Source organism: Hylaeus anthracinus, unplaced genomic scaffold (genome assembly GCF_026225885.1).
Source record: "Hylaeus anthracinus isolate JK02 unplaced genomic scaffold, UHH_iyHylAnth1.0_haploid 11985, whole genome shotgun sequence".
Classification (NCBI taxonomy): Eukaryota; Metazoa; Arthropoda; class Insecta; order Hymenoptera; family Colletidae; genus Hylaeus; species Hylaeus anthracinus.
Genome location: NW_026534333.1, coordinates 6,982,520 through 7,002,879, shown reverse-complemented (window position 1 = coordinate 7,002,879; position 20,360 = coordinate 6,982,520). Strand labels below are relative to the sequence as shown.

Genomic DNA, 20,360 nt, shown 5'->3' with positions numbered 1-20,360 from the left:
CAGTGATGTAAGATGCGAAGATTTCCGTCTGCAGCGCCGTTTGCGGTACAGTGAGGAAGTATCGCAATACGCATTTGCGATACGTATCTGCTAGCAAGATACTTTTGCGATACTGTATCCAACTAATTTCGTAGCTCGGTGTTGATCATTTGTTTTTCAATTAAACATATCTTCTCGTTTGAGAAACACGCATTCTTAGTTAGTGAAAACCTTTCTGAAATAATGGATGAGATTGAAACCTTATCCATTTGGTTTCTACATAAAAAAGCTACTAAAAGGAGAAAAGTTAAGAGAAAATATTGGGTTCATCCTATTAATAATATAAGAAAAGAAACGGGAGCTTTTCATATTTTATTCGAAGAACTTTGTAACGATCCATATAAATTCTTCAATTATTATGTCTAAGATTTTTTTATGAGGAAGGTGAACGAATTCGACGATACTGCGCAGCATCTTGTGAATGCTCGCATCTATTTCAATATTTCGTCGGCCGCCCCGACGCAGAAAAAGTTGCCGGCGACCGACCAACCGCGGATACCGAAAATCAGTATCACGATACTGTATCTCGCGAGAATCGCCGTCTGAACGCTTCCATAACATCCTGCATACGCGTATCGTCGTGTGAAAGAGCTCTTACTCCACCGCAGGTGGCGCTGCAGTCGGAAATCTTCGCATCTTACAACACTGATATCAGAGGGTGTCTGGTTACTCTATATAGTTATTAAATTCACTATATATGTAACCAGTAATTTTAGTCAAAGTATGAATCTCTTTACCGTATTTCATTCTTCATGTTAATAATTAATATAATAATAATTATGACATAAACATTAACAAAGTTGTATGGTAAATTTTAGCCTAAAGGGAAGAGAAATCTGCCCCCCTCTCCTGCCATGCTAATCTACCGCGAAAAAATGAAACTAAACCTTGACCAATTTTCAATTTTGAATTAAAACAATTTTTAGAGTAGGCTAAATTTCTAAATTTTTTTAATTTTTTGGCTTTATAACTCCTTTTTTTTGTAGTCTAACATCATACTAAAAATCCTAAGTTCCATTCATTTTTACATCACTAATTCCCATTAATTTTATCATGAAGCTCAAAACCTGGATAGAACTTATTCCTAGAAAATGTAACACGTTTCCAACTAATTTATTTCTTAATTTTTATTTTATTTATAACAGTAGCACAAATTTACATCCTATATATCGAATAACCTTGTCCTCATGAAAAAAGATCTTTACTGTCTTCATTGCAAATCAGCACCTGTGACACTTTCATTGAACTAAATACATATTGAAATCAATAACAAATGCTCAGTCGGTAATATATTTATAAATTTTCAATTAAAGTACAACGTGTACTTACAACACTTGACAACACTCACTGTCCTGTAACCTAAAATAGAAGTATGTGATATAGAAAATGTATAAATTGCACGATGCTTTACGTTTAACGCAATAAAATGCAGAAATTCCTTAAAGAGCAATAATCTGGGAGCTCTCCAATTCCAATTATAATGTTCTTGCACAAAATATTTGGATTTCGAACGTTATTGGCAATACAATAGGGTAAGCTGAAGAGTACCAGTGGCGATAAAGTAATCGATAAAATTAGTAATTAGAATCGTTATTAAGAAATTTACATGTCATTTTTATCGAATTCGCTATGCAAAGTATTCTTGTAAACGTTGTTCTGTATACATCGTAGAACTCGTAAAATAAATTATTTGTTTTACCTAGAGTAAAAATAAACGAACACGCGATGCACAGTGATGCATAGTTCTGAAGATGTGATCGTAAACAAACATCAATTTAACACTTTGCAAATAAATATAAAACTTTGCCTACACGAAAATGATTAATACAGTGTATTTTAATATATATCTGCTAAATTAAAGTTTCTAAGTGTTAATCATAAATAAAAATCCACTAGTAGATCAAATGAATTGAAAATGACTTATACCTTTTGATGTGAGTATTGTAACATAGTTTAAATATATTGTATACTTGCTTTTAACATTCATAAATATTATGTTTTCTGAAATACTGAATATTTTATTAACATATATTCAATATCACAATATTTTTTTATTTTTAGAGGTCTCTTCGACATTTACTCGAGTTATAATAATAATGTTATTTTGAAGGATACATTATAAGTCGTAACATATTGATTACAGAGTTCCATTAGAAGAACCATCATTAGTCATAATGCCTGGTAAAATAAAAGTCAAAGTATTAGCAGGACGTAATTTACCAGTAATGGATCGTTCGGGTGATACAACAGATGCTTATGTCGAATTGAAGTTTGGCAATATAACTTACAAGACAGATGTGTGCAGAAAATCCCTGAATCCTCAATGGAATTCGGAATGGTATCGATTTGAAGTTGATGATTCTGAACTGCAAGATGAACCATTACAAATTAGATTGATGGACCATGACACATATTCTGCAAATGATGCAATAGGCAAAGTTTATGTAAATTTAAATCCATTACTGTTGCCAGGAGTTCCTCCTACAGTTAAAAACATTTGGACACTGGAGGCTGCTATGAATACAAACACTGGTTCTCAGAGTGGTATGTAATTAAGCTTTGAAATGGATAATGTTTAAATAACTTTGGTGATGCATTATCTCGTTATTTCAGGTTCTGTCTTGACTGGGTGGATACCAGTGTACGATACAATGCATGGTATTCGTGGGGAAGTTAATATTATAGTTAAAGTGGAATTATTTTCTGATTTTAACAAGTTCAGACAATCCTCGTGTGGAGTACAATTTTTTTATTGTAAATATCTTTATTTATTAAAAAGTAAACGGGATTCTTTATAATAGATACATTGCATAATATTATTTTAGCACCAAATATACCTCATGGGTATCATACTCAGAGCATACATGGTTTTGTAGAAGAATTAGTTGTTAGCGACGATCCTGAATACAAATGGATTGATAAAATAAGGACACCTAGAGCCTCAAATGAAGCACGCCAAACGTTATTTTTTAAACTTAGCGGGGAAGTTCAGAGAAAAATTGGACTGAAAGCATTGGATCTTGGTGGAAATGCTGTTATTGGGTATGATAATATATTATGAAATTGTTTTTCATAAAATTGAAGATCATTTAAGATATTATTTCATTATTTCTCTAAATATAGATATTTACAAAATTTTGATCTGGAAGGTGAATCTGGTATTGTGGCTCGCGGAATAGGTACTGCTGTTACTCTTGTAAAGTTACAAGATACTTTAAACTTGCCCTCTGATAACATTGAAGAGTAAGTACATTGCAATGCTTTTTAATTCTTTCATGAACAAGTTGTGGATTAATTATGCTCTGAACTCCTAATATTAATTTAAGTGCTTTTTAATTTGGCAAAGTCTGTAACACTTCATACATGTTAGTGTTCTGTGTTGTGAGTTATAATGCTGGTTATTTAATCAAGTATTGAAATTTGTTTTACTGCACATGTATTTCTTGAGTAGTATGTAATTTTTTATACTGCTTAGTATTAACAAAATGCATGGAGTAAAATTTAAATACTAGTTTTCGATACAAATTTTGTATGTGATACCACATTCCTTTTCATTTTACAAAGAAAGTTTGTTTTCTTTTGATAGCAAAAATGTTAAACAAATTTTGAATCGCTTTTTTTCAAGACATATTAATACTAAGTAGATAAGTAATAATGTACTAATACATTTTGAAAATATACCAATGTATACAGGAAAGTATTCATTTTTATAAGTGTAAAGCGAACGTTTAAATTTTACAAAAATAATTTCGCTTTAACTTCTATGTATATGGTGTCCTAAAAAATGATAAAATATTACTGTAAAATTTGTCTAGTTTCATAGTCTTATATTATTTCTATATTTCGCTTACATATTGTTTATTACTAGTTACAATGAACAATTTAGTTTCTCAAAACTCTCCTCAAAGCTGTAAACGGTACAGTGATATTTTATAAATTTCTAATCAGCTTATCATTTTTCTAGGACACCTGGTATATAGAAGCTAGATCGAGGTCTGATGCGCGTGCATAGAAACCAGGACGAAATATGTAGAAAATGGAGCACTGCGATATACTGGAAATAAAACTAGGTACGCTACACGCGCATCCAACTTTGATCATTAATAATTCGAAAAATGTATAACTGATTACTTGATAATGTTAAATTCCATTCCCCAAGATTTTGTATTTCTTAAGAAATGTGGGAAAACAATACAAAACTATTTAATTAAATATAGTTGCCGTAGTCAAATTTTATTTTTCTATTTAAGTTTTAGAAGAGTTACATTTTATATTTGTATTATCAGAATTTCAATACATGAACTAATAGATATCTTTCTTTTTACCCACTTGCATGTGTTATATAGGGCATTCTTTTTACAACACAAAGCACAAAAGGAACGTGCAGGACTCGATGAAAGTATGCCGCTATATCCTGTTAATCCTACACATATCCCTGATTCTCTTATTACAAATACGAGACCCATGCACATAAAAGACAATTTTCCACGTCGTTTAAAGTTTTCTAGAAGTCCAAAACAAACCGTAAGAACGTATGAATATTCCTGTGATGAATCAGACGGCGCAAAGATTACTGAAAAGCCAACGAAGAAAAGTGATTTAAAGATGTCTGCAGTCTCTTACTCGAGTTTATCGGAATCAGTAATTCAAGACGCCTCTGTAAGAATGATGTTGGCTTTGGAAGATGAAAGAGGCGAAGGCAATAAAGGCATATTGGACGTTCGTGTGAAAAACTTGAAAAAGTTATTTGGTTCGAGCGATACAGATACCAAAATAACCGGTTCACGATCAAGCATCTCAGCTAGATCTTCCATCGTGAGTATACGTAATCCAATGAAAGAAAAATTATCGAAAAACACTAAAGCTACAGAAGGTATAGCAGCTCTTCTGATCAAATCTATACACAGCGTACCTTTGGAGAATGTCAATGAAAGTCATGAGACTCCAACAGAACTTTCTCCACCTAGTAGCGTAAAGGAAGATTACGACTATTCGGAACATCAAGTTATCGAAAATCGTGAAAGTCAGAAGAGAGGAAAGCGAGTTGACTGCAAAGATGAAACTCGTGTAAAATCAAAAGAACAAATAAAGGAACAACATGATTCCTCATTTGAAGAAAACACGCCTAGCTCTAATGATTTTTCAGACGAGTCTTCAATCGACAGCGCCAAATATGGCATTCTACGCGGTTCAAAGTTTCCAAGTGATTATGCATTACAAGTAAACAAGAAAGTTGCGAAAACACTCTCCAGGACTAATACTTTCCCCCCATTGAAAACGAGATCATGGCAAATAATATTACAAAGGACGGATACCGAAATGCGTCCTCTTCACGAAGAAAGCACGCCTCCACTTATTAAATATTCATCTATGGATCAAATGTCATCTGATTTAAGATATAATGCGGAATCACAAAATGATTCTGTGAAAAATTCATGTCCCATCATAGATGAAGTAGAAAAAAAAGAAGAAACTATAAAAGCAACGATAGAAAATGTTACTTCTGAAACACCTGTACCTACAACAGGATTTGATAAAAACACTGGGGATGATATGCAAAGTCAACCGAGCATGAGTAATTCGCAAGAATTCAGTCAACCCCTCGCAACGAGTACACCAGTAGAAATGCGTCTTCCTTTCTTCTTAGAAGTTAAAGAAAGCGACTCCGCGTTAATTAAAACGGAGAACAAATCGATTGCTAATATTAACGATTCTGAAAAATGTGAAACGTCTAAACAACGCAATGAAACCTTTGTAACAGGAGATGACATAGATAACATAAATGATGATTTATCTTCTACCAATGAATCTGAAGTATCCGTTTCTGCGTATTTTTTATTGCAGAATACAAGTGACATAGAAAGAAAAGATAAAGATGCAACTATTAACCAAACGTATAAAAAAGAAGGATTTATTTCTGTGCTCGAAGAAACGTACAATGGCCCTCTTGAAAATTCTTTTAAAGAAAGAGAACGTTTTGACAAGTTAGAAGAGCATAACGTATTGAAGTTTAGCGCATCAACGCATTCATTGCCGTCGTTACCGCAATTTCAGTTTCATACGTACGAAGAATCTAATGTAAGAGAAGATATGGACCACAAAGTAACTGCAGACTTTATGTCGAAAACTTCGTCTAGCATTGAAAGTTTAATACAGTCTTCATGCAATGACGTGCACGATACAACGCATAAGAATAGACAACGGCGCATGTTAGATTTAATTAGAATAATTGATACAAAGATGATGGAATATTCAGAAGGTTACAACAATAATGGTAACGGTCGGTTCAGAAGGAAAAGACGGGATAAAGTATACAGGAATATTAATCCCAGGAACTTGCATAAAAATTTGCATAATCGGTGTCTAAGGAGGCGCCTTCAGAATTTCAACCATACAGAAATTATAAACGAATCCATGCCTGATACCTCTTCCTACAATTCTTCTCTCGAAAGCATAATCACTAGCGATATGTTAATTAAATCACGCTTACGCAGAACAACTGAATCATTTCGTTCAAAACAAAGCTTTCCCATCAGAAGATACGCGGTCGATTCTGTGTCCTATGAAATTACTCCCAAGGAATTAACTGTAGATAGTCATAGCAGCGATTCGGTTAAGGACAATGGTAGCATTATAGAAATGAAGGAACTAAGGCCAAGAGATACTAACCCTTCAATATCATCCACATCCATAGATCCTGCGGTATATAAGAGTCATAGCATTTGTAATATAATAAGAGAAGTATCAAATGATGATGAATTTACTAATATTACTAACACTGCTAATATTACTTACAACTCGTGTGTGTCCCGTCCTTCTCCCGATCACAGGCAACAGGACGAGGCATCTCTAAGTCCATCATATCCACTTCCGGCTGTTCCTTCCGTGGTGTCAAAAGTATCTCAGATACCAACAACTAAGGCACAACCCACTGCATCATTGCATCGAAGGTCCAGTGATTCTGACTTGAGCATTACCCCAAAAGGTGAGTTTCATCCTTAATTGATGTGATTATTATGAGAATAGTGGAAACGAACTAACAATAAGTTTGATAAACATATCGTCTTGTAACTAATGATGGATGTTAGATATTTTGAATGGGATTCAATGGGATAATGTGTGTTTTAGGTAATTCTCTGGGAACAGATCGGTCAATGACTGGATTTCTGAAGACATCAAATGCTGTGATAAGAACAATGAATCAGGATGCATTTGAAATGTTAGAATACCCATTTATCACTATGCAACAGTATCCAGCAGGTTTTATTTTACACATTGGTAAGTACTATAATTCTCAAAGAATCCATTAAAAACTATAGTGTCACTATGAATACAATGTTTCATATATTTCGATTGCAAAATTTAGTCATAATGTGTGTACATTGAGACAGGTGGCCTTGTGAGTTCAAGATCAGTCAAGCTATTAGAAAGAATTAGTAATTTAGAAGAGCCTGAAAGTCGCGATGCTTGGTGGAAAGAAGTTAGGATGGAAGTTCGATCGCATGCAAGAGCATTAGCGTGCAATGTAGTCATTGGTTATAAGGAAGAAACTAGTATTTGGTAAGAATTATGATACAACCAAAAATTATTATTCTTTGTTTTCCGAAGGTCTCATTTGTCGTTCGCTTTATTACAGTGATGATGTTTGCGTACTGAACGCTTACGGCACAGCAGCAGTAATTAATCTTTACAATTCAAATCAGGAGCCGGATAATGTTTTCATCGGCAAAGGACAATCAGGATCAATCGTAAATCCCGTAGAAACAGAACGCGAAAAAACTCAACAAAAACCAATACCTGTGAAAGCAGAGAAAAGCGAAACTGAGGCGTCTGCGCCTGTTTCAACGCATCAAACTGGCAAAGTGAGACACACATCTGAGAGCAAGGATCACGAAGTTCAATTCCAAAGCAAGTGCAGTCTCTGTCATTTACCTTATAACGAGGTGAGCGTTCCGTTTCGCGTGAACGTCTCGAAATGTGCTATATGCAAGCGCGCCAGGGTACCAGACGTAATGTTCACAACAATAGAGCTACCGGAAAACGTATTAATGACAGGACGAGGATGTATTATACAAGCAACCGCGTGCAAGACCAAAAAAGATCTTCGAGGAGAATTAAATGCCAAAGAGATATCGGACTGTTTGCCGTTCTTGGAGTACGAATTACATAGTTTGTTATTAAACAAATTAAAGGTCAAAGGGATGAACGCAATATTTGGCTTGAAGCTACAAGTTTCTGTTGGAGAGCGATTGATCATCGGCATGGCTGTGGGCACTGCTGTCTTTTTAACCGCATTACCCACCCCTTCTATACCGCAAATCGCATCTGGGAATTCTTGGCCCAAAGAGGAGCAATTAGCGAAAATTCAGAAGACTCTGGTCGAAACTGTTAAAAAAAACAGAGAGTTCTATCGTCTCAAACAAGTTAGCGTAGGTGTACCACTGCTTCTAATATTTTTATTAATTCTATTTGAATGAAAAATAAAGTTTGTTAGAGGCATTGGATTAATTTTTTTAAGTTTGGACCCCTTTTCTTTAATTATATTTGACAAAAAAAATGATTTGTTATCGCAGGATGTTGAAAACGGACGAGTTACAACTTCGGATACAGATGACTCGGACGAAGATCTGCCAGATTTAGATTTTAATGTTGGTACTAGAGATGCCTGCGTATTAGAAGTAGACGACATCGAAGATATGGATCGAATATCGTTACTGATGGACGACAGACCTCCAGATGATTTCCACGTAGTAAATACGCAAACTATACCTGGTCTTGACGAATTGGAGATTGTAAGGAATTTACAGATGTTCACGCAAATTTCGAGGACAAAGATACCAGCAGGACAGTTTGCGTCTATGCCTTCAAAATATTTCGCCCGTTTACTTCAAGTACTTTCATTTGGAACTTTTGTTAAATTAAGCGTTTTGAAATTGTAATAGCTATAAAGCTAAAAAAACTTATCTGTTCTAGTCCGTATACTTCAAGCTGAGGAGAATGATACCTTGTGCACTTTGCGATATGCAGTTTAAATTGGCACTTCCGGAACCAGACGAAATACAATTTACGGTAATCGGTATGGCTCTTGGATTAGGGGATCCGGTAAAAGTGAACAAGTTGAAAAAGAAGCTAATGACCCATTCCATCAGCAAGGATCAAGTTAAGAAATCTGGTAAACGATTCAATCGTGTTGAGTTTTATTTTGTTTGAAACATTTATCAGAGTATTTAGCAATATGCTCCACCGATTAAACCAAATTTCTTAACTTCAAATACTTATTAGAATGGTTTGTTTAGATGACAGTGATATGATATTCAATCTTGACGTGGACCATGCCGAGGTTTCGTCGGACAATGCATCCAATATTGTCACACTAAACTCCTCCACTCTGATTAATACCCCAGGCTTGAAATCCAGAACTCGTTCACCACTGCGGACGAAAATTCACGCGATGCATAAACACAAACATGTAAATTTAAAAAAAAATAATATTACAGAACTACTTAAGAATAATACTACAGAATATACGACTAAAGCGAATCCATGTTTTACAGGTGCCTTTAAAGGGAAGATATGGCGTGGATATAACGCCTCTGTCTTATTTGCCAGGTGGTCGCATCGAGAGGTACTTAGGAAACTTGAACTTTTTCTTTATTCGTGAAAGCACATCGATCAGAGAGGTTTGTTTAACGTGTTAGACTTAGTATTTAATAAAAAGTAAATGGTAACACGAAACGATGGAAACTTTTGTTTGTGATAGAACGGCGGTTTGAGCGGGTTTACGCATAGTTTTGTAATGGAGGTTTTGGCGATCGTTCGGGCACACATTACGGCCTTGGGAGGTAACGCAATGGTGGCATTTTTCATGACTAAGTGTGTGCTTCTTCACAGTCCCCATAAAAATCAGGTAAGTTACGGTGTAATTCTTCATTGTTAAGTTACTATTTCAACGGAAATTGTCCAATTTATTTGAATAGTCTCAGTCGTAATTTTTTATCGTGTCTCTTATGATACAATTTTAGGGTCAGTGTTTAATAAATGTCGGCGGGGACGTGGTGTCCGTGTCGTATTTCGCGAACGAAAAGCACTGTGGAACTACAAATTGCTGACCCCAGCCTCCTCATTCTGCACCACCATAGCTGCAACTACACGCCGAGAATCAACGTCGGAAGTTTGACTTCTCGGTGAACGTCATTGGACGTTTCGGGCGGACCGTGACTCAGTACCCTGTGATAGGATAGGGCTTGTAAATATTCGATTTTCTAGCATAAGTACGTAACTTCGGATAAAGCTCACGGACGTTGAATTTGTAATATTAGTTAAGCGGCTTCGCGTAATTGATATCGATCAATTGTGCCACATGACGCACATATTCGACGAAGCGGTTCTAGGGGCACGCTTAAAGTGTTCTAAATCAGCTTTGATGATTAGGTGCCTTCAGAATTGTCCATAACGTTTGCGGAGAATTTTTTTTATCCAACGATATAACCGTTGCTTGTTATCGTTGTTGCAGGCAAACTATACGATTCGGGCATCTGAGTAGCTCAATTTTTCTTTTAACTGCAATATTAAGTACATATATATATATATATATAGTTCTTTTAATGCGTGCTATCGACTTTTTGTCGCGCAGAAGTATGTATCGTTATTATTATTTTCAGTATTTTTATTTTTAAGAAACGCAATAATTGGTGTTAATTCAAACTACAGTCGTTTACATTTGGAGTGTGACAAGAATTGAGGTTGATGACCTGTAAGAAATTAATCACTCGTTAAATATCCAAGAATTTAGTGGATCGAATTGTTTGTAATTCTGTAGATACTAGGGCAATTAAAAGTTGTGTAAGCGATTTCTATCGAGATGAAGCGAAAAAGTAAATTTCACAAATTTCACAAATGTTTTAAAATTTGAAATTGCGTATGCTGTACAAAATCAGATTATTGGATAGAGTACAAGTTTTTGAGGTACTTTGTATATAGGATTGTTATGCGTGCATATTCAATCTTTTTCACTCCGTTGTTTATTGTTATAATTTATTGATTATCATGCAAGATCTAAACGATATCGTAACTATGCATTGTAAAACGAGTTTGCGTTTTATTTTTGCACAATCGTTAATCATTCTGTCTCCGTTGCAATGTGATGAAATAAAATCATGGAAGTAAATCATTTAATTTCTTGTGTATTACTACTCGATGAAGCGTTGGTGGGAAGATGAAGATCATTTTCCAACTAAAGGTTCTCGATGCGCTAAAAAATTGAATAAAAGAACATTCTTGTCGTCCCTATTTAAAACGCAAATGAAGCGTTCTTTCTGAAAGCAATTGGTATTTTGATTCTTCAATAAGACATTTGTTCATTAATATTTATTCCATTTATTTTAAACTATATTTGTGTTAAGTTTGATGAATGATTAAATGATGGATAGTATTCAGAAGTTCCCGTTACAAATGCAAGTGTCTTTCTAATATCCGTTCGGAGTGATATTAAGAAAAAAAAACCACGAAATCTGTTGTATACAAAACCATGCCCTGACTAGAATTCTGACTAGAATTGCACCTTGTACCAATCTTTATCTATCTTTGTTATAAAAATACAACCGACTTCGAGTAATGTGAAGTAACTTTCTTTGATTCAAATCATACTTTGTCTAAATAATTTACTTGGACGAAGAAGAAGAGGAAACTGCTTTTGGTATCTCTTAGCGATGAGAGAATCAAAAGTAATATAATTCGCAACCGCATTGAATTTTGAAGTAAGTCTGAAATTATCCTTTCCTAGCTAGATAATGAGGCGATTAAGCGATAAGAGTTCAGCTGTTCAATATTTTTTGAGTAAAGCATAATTTGTTGAGGCGTCTAGCGACGCTTTCCAAAGCGCAGAAAAACGTGATCAACGTCCTGTCTTTTGACTCCGCTGTCCAATAATGGGATGCTTTCATGGAAACCTGCAAAGGATAACACGATTAATTACGAGAATGTGACAAATATTTATCGTTCTTTTTGATCCGTTTCATTTTTTATACATTCAAGTTAATCTAGCGATGAGTAGATAGAACCAATTTTAATGTTGATGTTTATTAAAGGTTTCGAACCAATATAACTTAAGATCGTGAATAGTTCATATGCAATACAGTCAATGTGGAGATTATACGACTGAAAGATTTAAACAACATGTTAGGAGGAATTATTTGTATTTAGTGGATAATTAAATTTACATTTTAACGAAGAAATTAAAATTGTTTAAATTATCCGCGCTTTCTCCCTAACATGATGCAGTCATCTAGCGGTGAACATATCGAACTATTTTCGGAGTATGATCAGCGCCTCTATCGGGAAAACGCTCAAGTTTGTCCTCAATACTTCCTATTTTCACGTCTAAGTGGCACCATTTGCACTGTTTTCTTTTTTACCGACAACTATCGGTACATTACCATCATATCGGTAATTACCATCTAAAAGCGCTATCTAGCGGCTGGAAAAGGAACTATTGAAGGCAAATTTGAGCGTTTTTCCGATAGAGGACCTTACTCCGAAAATAGTTTGGCATGTTTACCTTACTCCGAAAATAGTTCGGCATGTTCACCGCTAGATGGCTCCACCATCTGCGGTGAAAAAGCGCGGGTAATTTTAAAAGTTTAAATTTTCTTATTAAAAAGTAAATTTAATTACGCTTCAAACAAAAGTTAGTCACGCGCTATCGTTTCATTGCTTAAAGAATATTGTATACTGGAATGTAGCTGTACAAATCAATTGAAATCTTGGCGTATTAAGGTTTGTGTGTTGAGATGATATGTATTTCATTTGATTTTTAGAATTCTATCCTATCGTTGATAAGGTATAATTTTGAAGTGTACCTGTTATGTGGTTGTCTTTTTCGTCGATGTAACTTTCCATTTCTGAGCCAAGTTCGTATATCCTGGAAAGGGCGGCGCAGACTTTGCGAATCCTTGGGGGGAGATCATCAAGATATCCAGGATTACACTGCGAGGGCAGAGCCGACGAAATGTTGTCGCAGAACATCGATATGGTCGTCAAAGAAATGAGGATCACGATCGTTGAACCCATCATTTTTGTCCTTAAACCGAATGAATAAGAGATTGTTGAAAATATGTATATGTTTTCGATGCTTCTAATTAATTTTCTTCGAAAGTATCGTTGAAATTCATGGAAAGGATGTCGCAGGCGTAGAATAATTAAAAACTCGTAAAAATTTCGTTAATTAATTAAGTAACGTGGGCAGCGTCGCGATGAGATTATAATACAGAGGATGGACGAGTGTGCAGGAGATTAAAAACAAAGCGAACGTACTTCCGTCTACAGGAAAATTAGCTCGCCACTTATGAATACGCGAGAACCTAGAGGGAAATCAATTTTCCAGTAACAGGTTTCCCGTTAAGACGGATGCTGAGATAGGGCCCTCCGATACCCTTCTAACGTGACAATGAATACCGCCTATTATAGTTCGTCTTTTCTACGAGATCTTTCACGGAGAAAAACACTAATTTTAGTTGTTCGATCGATTTTGAATGAAGTCCGCAGCAGGTAAATTCGTTCGAGACAAGGAGAAGCGAATGGCAGAGCTTCCGTTGTTTGTCGATGCCGAGAAAAACGAAGGAGGGTGTTGCGTTACACAAGACGGTCACGGAATATCGAGTAAATAAGACTCGCTGATCCGAATGTGATCTCACAAGTGAGCTCAAAGTCGGGAAATCGTATTACCTACGTGCTCGGAGTGCCTAACAGTTTTCGCTTTGTTCGCAGCGAGTAGAACAGATAGCGTGGGAGCTAAATCCTTCGTAGCGGAAGGAAAACAAACATGTACGTACGGGGAAAGTTTCCCTTGAAAAATTTAGCGGTAGGAGGTCCACGAATACCCCAAGACTTCTCCAAATTAACACTCTAACCATTGGTCAACTGGGAAAGAATTAACACTTAGGAAACTGTATTCTTATATTATGAAATATATTCTTACCAAACGGAAGCAGTAACTTGACGCGGTAACGACACGAATGGTAAATATATATTGACGTAGCAATAAAAAATAATGACACAGAGAGCAATGGGAAATGGAGTCGCAATTTCGGCTGAAGAGCTTAATTAACGTCTATCGATGAAGTACTATAACGACGCAACCCGTAGATAATTCTTAATCGCCATTATGGAATTGCTGTGAATTACTCTGGTGACGTTTTACACTCCATCTCCCGTGGTGATACGTAAGTATCACCCGTTTCCTTGGTTCTTGTGTCGCAATTAAAACAAAGATCGATCGATATTGTTTAGAAAACAATTTCTTTCCGATTATCGCAGTTTAATTTGAACGTAACCTTTGTAATTGTTTAGCAAAATTAAAGTGTTCTCGAATTGCATGGCTTTTACAAACTTCAATTGGTTCACGGTTCTTTTCTGTTCTAATATAAACAGGCGGAAGAGGTAGACGACGGTAATCGCGTTATCTCTTCCATTTTGCGGTTTGAAAATTGTGTGGCGTGGACTCTGGCTTTCGGTTAATTTAATTCTCGAAACGTATCACGCGAGGAACGGTACGCGTGAAAATACTTTTGTGGAAATTGGTGTCCTGGTACTAGGCGAATCCTGTACGGGATAACTCTTCGTTGTTGTCTCCTAGGATAGTAATCTGTTTCATGTAGCGAGCCACGTTGTATTTACTTTGTTTTACTTAACGTTTCTATTGCACTGGACCAAGATATAGATATATTATTAAAGATAATAAGTGACCTAGTAGAAAGGTTGAGAAAAAAAAGCGTCAAATATACATATGTAGATCGATCGAGTATTGGACCAATAGTTATGAAGATACGAATTGAAGATCGGTCTGACCAAAGTTGACGCATACTACTAGCGCAGTAGAAAGCTCGGCGTTCGGTCGCGCGTACATAACACGTTTGATTTCAAGTTCGTCTGTCGTAGGGCCAGATGGAAAAATTGTGAAATTTATAACTACTTCAACGCAGAATCGGAAATAAAAATTGAATTTATGGCCTCTCACTTTTTGATACCAACAATATTTTTAGAGTTCAACAAATATTTTGGGAACCCAAAGCTTTAAGTTTCCACCAACGAAGGAAAACAACTCTGGGCTCTTTCCCATCCAAACACTCCTCAGTTTGCAGCGATTAAATTCTTAAGGGTTCTGTTTATTCCTAAGGGAGACGAGTACTGGGTGGTTAAGAGATGTGGGAAAGGCATTTGGGAATGCTCGTACGATCCCTTGAAAAATACTGGGACTCGAAACAAAAATTACCTTCACGATACTGGAATCATTCGTAACGAAATAAAATTCTCTACAATTTGGTATCGATTTCTATGCTCGCGTACTTGAATACAGAGGACCATCGCTTTCAGCACGCCTTGTATAAAGACACGGTCATTTTAATTGTACTTTCTTTCTTTACTGTGAACTCGATAAATTGAAACTCCGAGGATGGCCCGCGCCGCGGTGGAAACGTTAATCGTAATTTATCGTACGATTTATTTGCGCCTAATGCCGCTAATAGAATTGCTAATCCTCTCGTACTGATTTCTCCAGGTTTCGTCTAGGCGATATGATCTTTACGTAACTTTTCAAAATACTGTGAAACACAAACAAGAAAGCGTTTTCCCATGCATTTCGACTTTAGATACTTTAGGTACTTTAGATAGTGTTATTATCCAAATAGATCAGGAAGAGAGATTCTCGACCCTCGCGAGAGATCGATCGAGGAAACGGAGAGAGAGATAGAGATCGCGTCGCGGGATTGTCCCAGGAAATGAACGTCAGTTCTTAATCAAGTTTGTTTCTGAAATATCGCCGCTGAACTCGTGGTTCTGATATTGTGAACGCATTGCCGGAGAAGGAGGAATGGTGGGACGGTCTGGAACAAAAGTGGCCAGATAGAATGAATAAAAAAAGAAAGCCTCGAGTAGAGCGAGTTTATGAGAATCGTATTTCTTTCGAAACTTGCGAGGGCAATTGGAACTGGATTACAACGCTTCCCGATCTATTTTACATCGGCATACTCTTAGAAGAGACTTAATAATTCTTCTTCAATAATAAATTCTTCTTAAGAAAATTAAAGTTTTAAATATCCGCACTATATTATAAAAAATGATTTCATATATTTAACCTTACGTATATAAAAATCTGAAATAATCAAAGTACAGATACCATTTCTTCTCTCGTTAAGGTCTAATTAATCCTGTACCGATAATTACGTAACGAGTTTTTCGGGGAGTAAAGTGGACAAAAGTGCATATTCGAAACAGAAGTGCGATTTAGACGTGATCCCCTGCAGGATCACGTTCATGCAGCGCTTAATAAGAAATTAAACTTAAATTGTCCTCCTCGGAAGTTTTAATCGTCGCAATGTGAAACTTTGCATACGGTGTGACGGATAAATCCCGTATCACGGGGGTAGATTAAACAACTCGAATTGCGACGGCAAAGCCTATTATAAAACGACGCATAACGCACTTCTGCAACTCACTTTTGACGTATAATACCAAGTATACGTCACATACGGCATTGCAAAATTCTATTCTCCGAGATTCCTCGGATTTTATCTCGTGTCGCGGGCAAGACGAGCAAATAATAGAAAAAAAATCGGAAGAATGGCACGAGGAATCTCCATAGTAGAGCTATAGTATATAGAAATCGACTTGCTACAAAAGATTCACAGTACTCATACATTGCTGGAACTATTGAACGAGGGTGTGATCATACTCTACCGTGCAGTTTATTTTAGTTTAGTTTTCGACACTTTAACGCTATTATTATTATTATTATTATTATATGTAGTTTTTCTATATATTTAATGCGTTACAATTTGTCAAAACCTACTTGAAAAACAATTAGGGGGAGTGTCGTCTTAATTGAACCGTCGCCTGCGTTGGACCAGTGGTGTAATTTGAGACTTAGAGACGATTTGTATTGCTCGAGTGTCTACGCTAGAGAGTAGACGATGGAACTGCTCCACTCATTTCAGCAGTCGTTATTCGCGATTGGTAGATAGCGATATCGTTGGGTTCGTTAATGGACAAATATTTAAATGACAGATTGAAAAGTCAACAGCCACTCCGCTGCAAGTAATAAATCATTTCATTCTCTTGGCTCGTACAAATTGCGATTGGAGAAATTTGAAGAAAGTTGAATGCTTGATATGTCCGATGTCGTGCGAAGAGCAGAATTTGTAAAAAGTGATCGTAGAGTAGAGAAACTATCGAAGTCAAAGAAAATGAGAAAATACTTTTTTTAATCAAATGAAGACAACATTTTATCATATTTTGCTTACGACTCGCCAGAGAAATATCCTTGTAAATTATAAATCCGCCCATAAATTTGTTTTCAGATTTCCCTTGAGCCTGAAATGATGTTCACCGTCAAGGAATTACACATTTATGCGATTGAATGTAGCCCGTTGGAATAAAATCGAGTCTTCTGTTGTTCTATTTCGGATGACGAACAGATTGACATAAAAAATTTTGATTAAATAGCTGTCGCCGCGTTATTTCGAAAGCTCCTACCGGTAGGACGTTTACCAACGTGCCACGAAGAGCCGTTGAATTATCTAGGTAGATTCAGGAAGCTGGAAGACGTTTGCGTGGCGAGATATATTGGAATTTGTTCGAACCGAGGAACGTCTCGCAAACCTACATACGTAGGTTACGCTCTTCCAGATGCCATGGCACAAAGACAGTTCACGGTGCGAACAATCCCTTGAGACGAGACGCTTCATGGACGTTGTGGACGGGATTAATGTTTGCTAGCGATGCAACTTCATTTTCTACCTGTCGCGTGAAAACTTCCGCCCATTCGGATCTTTCAATGCACTTTACAGTTATGCGTAAATCTGTGAGAAAGGGCTCTGGTTTGTTTGGAAATTGTTGGAAAAAGTCGATCGAGAAACGTGATATAGCTACAATCACTATTAACTTGAACATGACCAACACGTCGTAAATGATTGACGTTCATATTCGATGAATAAATTTTCCTGGGTCTAATGTTTATGCTACCAACGGAATATTCCCTTTCTTTCGCGACGAGTTTTTTCAAGTATTAAAAACATTTCGGAACAAAGATCAACAGTTGCTCGAGTACTCGAAGAGCGTAAGATTAAAATACGTTCGAAATGAAGTTCTAATATTTTCACAGAGTCGTCGAGGCACGAAATAAAAATGAAATACGTGTCGTGTTGCGTTTTATCGAGATACGGTGGCACGTGACATTACACATTTAGTGTAGAAACAAATTTTATTCGGAAAATTTATCGTTTCAATTTTCGAAATAATTCTTTACGCAAAAGAATTGTATGCTTGATTACTCTGCACGAAGTGTTAACAAATTTATGCGGTGAAACTTAAACTATCGAATGAGGAATTATGTTAAGAAAATAAAAATTCGAACGACCATCCAACGACCGTCAACTTAAAAAATTAAACTAAAATTAGACAGAAAAATTCCAAGGAGAAAACCTTGGGAAAATATTCAAATATGTACGAATATTAATATTAATTTTGAATAATAAGTAAGATTGAAATACGTATAGTCTAATTTGGTTGTGTCATTTAACAAATATGTAGACACATTGTAGGTTTATTATATAAGTTAGCAAATAGTTTGATGGTATCATTGATGGCTAGGAAATTCATATATTTATAGTCCCCTTCATCTAGGGTTTTACTTTTTTCTTTATAGATACCTTAATCTATGTAATTTTAACTATTAGAGACGTAAAGAAGAAGCCGCTATCTAGCCTAGTGATTCGATCCAATAAACAGTAAAGGAAATATAGAATTATTTCTGGCGAAAGAAGACTTAAAGGTGTCCATTACTGGTGCTTTTATCTTATATTCAGCCACGTAAAAGGCATGCAGATACCTCGCTGAAAATTATTCCCGCTTCATAGTAAAACGTAATCTCTAATTTAGCTTGTCTTATTATTGATAGAAATCTACAGGTGAGTCGACACGTTAAGAAAGATTAAAATTTATATTCAACGAATAAATTTTCCCGATTTAATGCTTGTACTATCAATGAAATAAATTTGTTTTTTTTTCCAGTGACGCGACGTGTACGAGAATTTCGCTTATCTTTGACTAACAGGTAGGAAATAAGTATGCGGCTAACCTGTTGCGTGATCACGAACGTGGACGGTCGAAACTACCCCTCGAGAAGGCTTGCGGAAGCAGAGATGAACGGTCCTCGAATCGTTGGACACTGTTGTGCGTCGATGGCGGTTAAACGCGAGAGAAAAGGGTGGTTTTTGCCTGCGTAGCCGATAAGATCCAAGGGTACGGTGATAGTGGCGAGATCCGCGAGGGTTCCATCCCTTAAATACGCGCCGTTTCGACGACCATGCGCGGTCCGTCAGGGCGCCGAGGCTAAATCGCACGAACATCGCACACCCTCTTCTCGTGTTCGTCGTTGACGTACATTTTCAATTTTTCCCGTGACGCGCCGAATGAAAATTTCATGTGGCCGGGAACAGGTTTGCGCAACGGCACACGTTTTCCATGGGCACGAGCTAAGTTTCGTCGTTTTCTTGCTTCGTCGCGCAGCCTGCAAACGAGATTTTTAACGGTGCAACTGGTTGCTCGCTCGAACGAGAGAACTTGAGGAGACGTGGCAGATTATTGTCAATTTTTCATGCCCCCCCGCACCCCCCACCCCTCGCGGAATTAGTTGTGCCCTTTTTTTTTTCGCTTTTTCTCTTGAAGCTTGTCAGGAGAGCATTTTTTTCGCCTTCTTAAGCTCGTGGTGCGGTCTAGAGGAAAGTTCTTAATCCTTTTGGGCCCACGGTACTGTTCGAGGTGAAATATATCTGGCACGGTTATTAATCTTAAATAATTATAGTGACTAAACGTAAGACATCGGAGTATTGAACGTTAATGGAAAATAGTTTAAAATTTGTTGGCATTTTGTGTAATACTGTTGGCATATATTATTAGTTACCATTTTGACATTGTCGAAAAAAAACGTTTATTCGCGCACGTGGGTAGAAACGAATAGCGTACTGCTATTCGCTGCAGTATTTTCAAGCGATGAAAACTCTAGCTAATAAAATCTCTTCGCTAATTTATTTGAATTCACCCACATTCTCGCCAAGCACACCTGTTGCGAAGCACTGTACTAAAACACCCTGTCTCGTTACGGGGGGACCCATTAAATTTTCAATTATTTAATATGACAGTCCGACGACAACACCGATGACTCACGTTTCATTTTGTACCACCGTTTTTCCAAGCCTAAATTGTCGATTTCGTTGGTTACACATCGTTAGCGGGACCTGTAAATAAAATTTTCCACTGCAAGTATTCCG

At 36.5% G+C, this 20,360-nt stretch overlaps 2 protein-coding genes across 6 annotated transcripts; one reads left to right on the top strand and one right to left on the bottom strand.

The window, feature by feature from the left end:
* Window positions 1–218: 218 nt before the first annotated feature.
* On the top strand, window positions 219–10,819 carry LOC128887353 (C2 domain-containing protein 5). 5 transcript variants are annotated; one of them, XM_054143164.1, is made up of 16 exons: window positions 219–290; window positions 738–760; window positions 2,183–2,583; window positions 2,653–2,793; window positions 2,865–3,081; window positions 3,163–3,282; window positions 4,386–7,024; window positions 7,168–7,317; window positions 7,431–7,599; window positions 7,676–8,468; window positions 8,613–8,930; window positions 9,013–9,211; window positions 9,336–9,508; window positions 9,594–9,719; window positions 9,800–9,946; window positions 10,062–10,819. In XM_054143164.1, exons 3-16 carry the CDS (start codon window positions 2,214–2,216, stop codon window positions 10,146–10,148), a joined length of 5,649 nt encoding a protein of 1,882 aa, XP_053999139.1. In that variant the 5' UTR covers window positions 219–290; window positions 738–760; window positions 2,183–2,213; the 3' UTR covers window positions 10,149–10,819. The 5 variants fall into 5 exon arrangements, with proteins under 5 accessions (XP_053999139.1, XP_053999142.1, XP_053999137.1 ...); XM_054143167.1 differs by lacking the exons at window positions 219–290; window positions 738–760 and adding an exon at window positions 1,354–1,571 and having other exon boundaries at window positions 6,870–7,024; XM_054143162.1 differs by lacking the exons at window positions 219–290; window positions 738–760 and adding an exon at window positions 1,392–1,571.
* A 535-nt stretch (window positions 10,820–11,354) lies between these two features.
* Window positions 11,355–19,361, bottom strand: LOC128887354 (myosuppressin). The gene is made up of 3 exons (XM_054143168.1): window positions 19,169–19,361; window positions 12,897–13,117; window positions 11,355–11,987 (listed from the first exon to the last, which is right to left on the bottom strand). The coding sequence occupies exons 2-3, from the start codon at window positions 13,108–13,110 to the stop codon at window positions 11,899–11,901; spliced, it is 303 nt and encodes a 100-aa protein (XP_053999143.1). The 5' UTR covers window positions 13,111–13,117; window positions 19,169–19,361; the 3' UTR covers window positions 11,355–11,898.
* Between the last annotated feature and the right edge of the window lie 999 nt (window positions 19,362–20,360).